Below are 7452 nucleotides of genomic sequence, written 5' to 3'. Positions count from 1 at the left end.
GCTGCTTTGGATAGTGGACACCATATCACTCTACCCCCAGAGGCCCCTGATCTCCCCAAACGTCACCTCCAGGCTCAAATCTCCAGGAATTTCCCAAACCAGAGTTGGCAACCTAGAGGTGCCCATCTCTTCGGGACGCTCTGGCCTTCACAGACTTCCTGTTCCTTATGGTTGTGCGCGGCTTCTTCTCTTCCCCCCACCCCCTGCTGTCTTTCACACACACACACACACACCGTGCTTCCATGGCGAATGCACAACGCGTGGTAAAAGCGCTTCTGTACTCGGTGGGGATTACGGGGCTCGGAGTCGTCCTTTGGGCCGCGATGACGCCCAGCGAGGCGCAGAGGAAGGAGAGAATCAAGGTGGGCAGGTTCTGCCGGGTGGCTGCAGAGGTCGGAGCGAGCAGAGGCAGAGGGCGTGACTCTGGCAAGGACTGGAATAGGGGTCCTCTAGGAAAGCATCCGGAAACCACAGTGTGGATTATTGTTGTTATTTATATTATTGTTATCAACAATAACAATAACAATTGTGCTTATATATAGCAGTAACCTGCTTGCTTGCAAGCAGAAAATCCCAGGTTCGGTTTCTTGCATCTCTGCTGCAAAGAATCTCAAGAGCTGAGAAAGTGTTCCCCCCCTACCCATTACCACCAATTGATTGGCTTTTCCTAATGGTTGCCCTATTGTATTATTTATTTGGATGTTCCTGCTGTCGATCACATGGTTTTAGGGTGTGTGAATCTGCTTTGGGTCTCAGTGAGAAAGGAGGACTATGAATAACATAACGAAAAATAAAATAGAGAATTTTTGGAACTCAAAGAGCAGAATATCAAGTTGGATGGTTCAATATTTTGAGTTTATCGGTAAATCAAGTCTTTTAAAGTGATGGCAAAAAGGACACGATCCTATATTACTTAAAATTCTGCTAAAATATGACTTTGCTTATCTTAATCCTTAAATTTTTATCCCACCGTTCTTCGAAGGAGCTCAGGGGTGGCGTACATCATTTTACAACAAGCCTGTGGGGTTGGCTGAGAGAGTGACTATTTCATGGTCACAATGAGCTTTATGGCAGAGTAAGGATTTGAACCATGGTTTCCTCAGACCTAGTCTGACGCTCTTAAGCATTATCTCCATGTTTAAGAAGCATGATGTACTTTATCAGTGGCCTCATTCTGGATTGAGGCTGCAAGTTAAGAGAAAATACATGTGCTTTTGGAAGCAATTTTGGTTTGTATTTGCTTATCCAGCAGGCAATAAAACAAATATTAAAGACTTTTAAAACTATCTTTACTATTACATAATATTGTAGTACCATTGATATACATGGGCTTTATAGAGTAACATAAACAAGAGAGAGGGCCCTGCTCCGAGAAGCGTGCCATTTAAACTTTGACAGTGAGAGAGAGATGACAGGGAAAGGGTGAAGAAACAGAGGCGAAATTATCAGGTGGTGAGCCTGCATTAATGGAATTACAGATACTGAGAGTGAGCGCTGAAGCAGGTCTACTCAGGAATAAGTCCAACTTTATCCAATGGGGTTTACTCCCAGGAAAGTGTTCTTATGATTGCAGCCTTACACTTCATTTGTGCAAGAGAAGAGGATTAACAGAGTAGTAATTTAAAAAAAAACTGGTCTGTTTCTCCAAAAGTATTGATGTTTTGGTAACATCTGTATTTATTTAAACACACTCCATCAGCAAACTGGATGTAGCAGATTAATTTTTTTGCTTCCTAAATCACCAAGCTTGAATAAATCTGAATACTTTTATTGATTACTATGACATATTCTGTCTGATGATTTAGGAACTTAGAGGTTTTTGAAGATGTATTGCAGAGACCTCATGGTCACTATCCAGAGGAGTTAGCAGTGTTAGTCTGTAGTAACAAAATAGTAAAGAGTCCAGTAGCACCTTTAAGACTAACCAACCTTATTGTAGCATAAGCTTTCGAGAACCACAGCTCTCTTCATCAAATGCACAGTCACTGTGTGTCAGGAAACCTGCTCATTTAGAGGAAAGACAATTTCTTATGTATAAAGTACATAATTGTCAAGCTGCTGGATGGTGTCAGACTGTAGACTCATCTTAATATTATCTATCCTAAATCCTTCTTCTTTTATCTGAGATAACTAGAGGTGAGATACAGAGCATGGGAAGTTTGGCATGCAGAGTTAAGAGGCCTTTCTATAGTCAGCAGAGGTTACTGTCACCAGAGCAGCTTCACTCATCTGAACAGAACCTTCTGCAGATGTTGCTCAGCAAATGGGCAAAATCAGCAGCTGCCCATACACAGACGTTCTCTGTGGTAGCCCTTAAGGAATGGCCTGCCTGAAGGGGTCAGGAAAGCTCCCACTCTCCTGGCTTTCTGCAAACTGTGCAAAACCAAGTTATTCAAGAGGGCTTTCTTACACAGGTAATAGAGCTCTGTTGTAAATGGATCAAAGAAATGCTTTGTTAAAGGGATAGGAACTGTAGACTATACTACTATGTACTGTCTGTTACTGTAAGTATGTTCCTACTGGGTCATTTTCACATTGTTTAATATGTCGTGTTCAAATTGCGTATGTTTGTTTCAGCTCTCTCGGATTTCTCCTTGTTTTCAAATTTCTACAGTCTTGTTTATTGAATGTCTCTGCCGTTGATGGTATTGAATTACAGTGTGTAATCCACCTTGAGTCTCAGTGAGAAAGGTGGACTATAAATAATGTAATGAAATAAGGCAGGGAACGGACCGGCACATAAACAGATGACGCTGAGCTCTGGTCTGACTCTAGATGTTGGATTTAACACTTTCTTAGCTGAGCTACTTCAGCTCATTTACAGGAGGCCTGGACAGTTAAAACTGTTCAACTGTAAATTGTCAGCAAAACACCCAGAACTGGGAGTTCTTGACTCAGTCAAGAAAGGTGATCTGTAGGAATATCAGCCAATTAGAAGGACTGACAGAATTCTATCAGGTGCTGCTGCTATAGCAAGAATGTGGGCCAAGCTACAAGTGACGAATGACACAGGTTGGACACTTGTCAACTTCCCTCAAGTTTTGATGGGAAATGTAGGCATCCTAGTCTTGCAGCTTGGCTCTCTGACTGCCGTCCAGTGGACTTTTCAACTGTCACTTGTCCAACATTCCGTCAAGCTGCCTACATTTCCCATCAAAACTTGAGGGAAGCTGACAAGTGTCCAACCTATGTCATTTGTCACTTGTAGTTTGGCCCTCAGGCCCAGGAGGACTTGTTCTCCTATTTGAATGACTGAGGTACGTGGTCCAAAAGGATTTGTGTTGGTTTCCTGGCAACAACACCAGTTGGATCCTATGAAAAGAAGGAGCAGGACTGTTATCTTGTGGTGGAACAAAAATTAAAGGAGGAGGAATTACAGAGCTCATTTTTTTTAATTGTACGTTTCCCCAAACTCTTATTCTTACTGGTACTATCATAAGGCCGATACCCCCCACTTTGTTTTGCTTTCTTCCAGATCTTCTCTCAACAAGTAACTAAATGGTGGAATTTACTGCCAGAGGGCTTAGTAATAACTGTGAGCGTAGATGGCTTTAAAAGGGGGTTCAACAGTTTCATGGAGGATAGGTCCATTGGGTGGCTAGGCACAGTGAGCAAAGAGTATAGGCAGCAAATCTCTGAATTCCCGTGCTAAGAGGCAACTGTGTGAAACAGGATGCTGAATTTGGACTAGCTGGGCCGCTGGTCTGGTCTAGCGGAGCTCTTCCTATGTTCTTTTTTCCTCCACAGGAACTTCCTTGTTCCAGCCCTCAGCACCAGTCCGAATTGCGACGTCAGAATGCCCAGGTGATGGAAATTCTTAAAGAGGCAGCTGAAACCAACGAGAACGTGGCCCGGAGAACGTGGCCCTGGGTTCCCTCGAACAAGTAGAGGCAGCTGGTTGTAGATACAGCCTACCTTACTTAGGCAGTCTGATAAGCTTGCCCGCGTTCCAGTCCAAATGAAGAAAGAGAGGGACAGTTCTTTGCTGATGCGCTGGAGCTGGCTGATGTTGCAGGACAGAACCTGACAGATTTTTATCGGTGGTCTGCCTACTGAGGATATTTGTTTTTCAGTTGCAGGTGTATACTTCTTTCTCTGCCATGGTGTACAAGTTGTTTTTGTATAAGTGATGAATGATAAAGGGCCTTCATAAATGGCAACAGCACCTTGCAAAGGGACTGTGAATGGGTTTAATGGCTGGCTGTCCAGTTTCTTGACCACCCATCATGATGGAATTAGAGAACGAGCTTACATATAACGAGTGGGTGATTTTTCTCTGTTCTCAGAACATAAAGATGCGTTGCACATGTGTACACACCCTGAAGGATCCCCATTGCTGCAAATCAGACCACCCAGTGCAGTGCATTAACGTAACTAATTTACATGGCATGTTTAGAAACATGGAAACTCCCCAGTAGGCACATGTCTACATCAGCAGACAATAAGCAGAGTAGCGTATAGTCCCTACCAATGCATCTCTCTGAGCTACTTCTTACAACACAGCCCTATAATGTGGGTAGAAAGCCCTCCTGAATAATTCAGGTTTGCATAATTTGTGGAAAGCCAGGAGAGTGGGAGCTTTTCTGACTTCCTCAGGTAGGCTATTCAATAAGGTGGGGCATACCACAGAGAAAGCTCCTGTACAGGCAGCTGTTGATTTCCCCCGTATCTGCAGAAGGCCCTGTGCAGATAAGCAAAGCTGCTGTGATGGAACACGAGAGAAGAGGTCACGCAGATATTTTTTTTTTTGAAAATTTTTTTTATTGGGTTAGAATCCATTATTTTTTACATTACATTCAATTTTCCCCAAATTTTTCACTTCTAACCCCCTCCCTTTCCCCCCCTTTTGTTGACTTCCAACAGCTTTCCCACCCTTTGTCCCTTTTCCCTTACTTCTGTTAAATTCCTCTATCTAAAACAAATATACATTCTCTATTATACTAAGCAGTACATCCTTAACTACTTTTCTTGTTATATACCCAAACTGTAAATCTTTGTTTCCATCTTGGATAATCAATTTATCCCATTTCCAGTTTTAAATATTTCTATATATCATAAACCTATATATCATAAACCATAAAAATCTTACATTTAAATCAAACAATTTGACTTATTCTCTATATATTACTCATTGTATCTTTTTATGGTAATTCTATATATCTCATCACATAGTCAATCAATTTAACTCTTCTGTACATTCAGTTTGGTGCATTATACAAATCTTATCAAAGAAAGAAAATATCATTGGTTACTCAATACTTATATTTAAACCTTATCATTAATTATTTTCCATCAATATTCTGTCTATTAACCTATATATATCTATATATATATCTATATATATATCAATCTGTTAATCTAACTGCTTATAAATTCACATTTATCTCTTTCCCCCCCCGGTAAAGTCACCCCCCCTCTACATTCTATTATACTTCAGTAGTTCTCAAACTGCCACAGTTTCCCTCCAACCTCCCATTTCTTCTCCAGATATTGTTTCAGCTTCTCCCAATCTGTGTTAAACTGCCCTGAGTCCAGATTTCTCAGTTTTCTTGTCATCTTGTCCATTTCTGCCATGTACAGCAATTTGTAAATCCAATCTTCAATAGTTGGCACTTCTTGTACTTTCCATTTTTGCGCATACAAAAGTCTGGCTGCTGCTGTCATATAAAATATCAACGTCCTATGATGGGCTGGAATTCCCTCCATTCCCAAGTTTAGTAGCAGGAGTTCTGGGTTCTTATTTATTTGAAATTGTAAAATTTCACTCATTTCTCTTATTATTTCCCCCCAGTACTGCCTAGCTACATCACACGACCACCACATGTGATAGAGGGAGCCCTCATGCTTCCTACATTTCCAGCATTTATTAGAAGTGTTCAAGTTCCCTAGCGCAATTTTCTTTGGTGTCATGTACCAACGATAGATCATTTTGTAAATATTCTCTTTAATATTTGTACATGTCGTTGTCTTCATTGTAGTCTTCCACAAGTATTCCCATGCCTCCATTGTTATCTCTTTATTAAAATTTATAGCCCATTTCACCATTTGTGTTTTAACTGTCTCATCCTCAGTATACCATTTCAATAGTACTTGGTATACCTTGGATATTCTTTTCTTGTCCTCTTTAAAAAGGGTCTGCTCTAGTTCCGAATTCTCTATTCGTATACCTCCCTTTACAGAGTCCGAGTTATACAAATCTCTGATCTGTCTATACTGGAACCAATCGTAGTTCGGTGATAGTTCCTCTTGCGTCTTTATTCTAAGTTTAGATGCTTCTATTTTAGTTATTTCTTTATATGTCAGACATTGTCGTTCATTGTCAACAGCTCTCGGGTCTATCACCTCATATGGAACCACCCACCAAGGAGTTCCTTCTTGTAGGTAAATTCTGTACTTCTTCCAGATTGTGTATAGACTTCTCCGTACAAAATGGTGCAGGAACATCGAGTTGACCTTTACTTTGTCATGCCATAGGTATGCATGCCATCCAAATATTTTTTTATATCCCTCTAGGGCTAATAGTTTCTTGTTCTTTAATATCATCCACTCTTTCAGCCAAACTAGGCAGATTGCATCGTGATAAAGTCTCAGATTGGGCAGTTGCATTCCGCCTCTTTCTTTTGCATCTTGTAAAACTTTCATTTTCACTCGAGGCTTCTTGCCTGCCCATACAAAATCTGATATTTTCCTCTGCCATTTTTCAAATTGTTTAGAGTCTCTGATGATTGGTATTGTCTGTAGCAAAAACATCACTCTTGGTAACACATTCATCTTAACCGCTGCAATCCTACCCAACCATGACAGATTGAGCCTATTCCATTTAATCAAGTCTCTCTCAATCTGAATCCACAATTTTTCGTAATTATTCTTGAACAAATCTATATTCTTTGCAGTCAGTTCAATTCCCAAATATTTCACCTTACTTGTTACTTCACAATCCGTTATTTCCATTAACAATTGTTGTTTCTGCTTAGTCATGTTTTTGCATAGTATCTTTGACTTCTTTTTGTTAATGAAGAAACCTGCCAAATCTCCAAACTCCTTGATCTTATCTATCACTTTTGGCATGTTCTCCAGTGGGTCCTCTACAATTAACATTATGTCATCCGCAAATGCTCTGACCTTGTATGAATAGTCCTTTATTTTTATTCCTCGAATTTCCTCGTCTTGTCGTATTTGTATCATCAGAATCTCCAATACTAAAATGAACAACAGTGGAGACAACGGGCAACCTTGTCTTGTTCCCTTGCTTATAGTCAATTTCTTGGTCAATTCATCATTTACCACAATTGCTGCAGTCTGGTCTCTATAAATTTCCTTAATTGCTCTGATGAATCTTTCTCCTAATTGTAGCTTTTCCATAGTGGCAAACATAAAGTCCCAGTTTAAGTTGTCAAATGCCTTTTCAGCGTCAACAAAGAAGAAACCAACCTCTTTATCACAACGCTTATC

The 7452-nt window shown here is 40.5% G+C and overlaps 1 protein-coding gene across 1 annotated transcript; it reads left to right on the top strand.

Annotated features, from left to right (window-relative positions):
* Positions 1–201: 201 nt before the first annotated feature.
* LOC129333237 (ubiquinol-cytochrome-c reductase complex assembly factor 3-like) lies at positions 202–4189 on the top strand. The gene is made up of 2 exons (XM_054984762.1): positions 202–362; positions 3748–4189. Exons 1-2 carry the CDS (start codon positions 243–245, stop codon positions 3886–3888), a joined length of 261 nt encoding a protein of 86 aa, XP_054840737.1. The 5' UTR covers positions 202–242; the 3' UTR covers positions 3889–4189.
* Positions 4190–7452: the final 3263 nt, after the last annotated feature.

Source organism: Eublepharis macularius, chromosome 1, assembly GCF_028583425.1.
Source record: "Eublepharis macularius isolate TG4126 chromosome 1, MPM_Emac_v1.0, whole genome shotgun sequence".
Lineage (NCBI taxonomy): Eukaryota > Metazoa > Chordata > Lepidosauria > Squamata > Eublepharidae > Eublepharis > Eublepharis macularius.
This window is presented reverse-complemented; position numbering and strand designations above follow the sequence as displayed.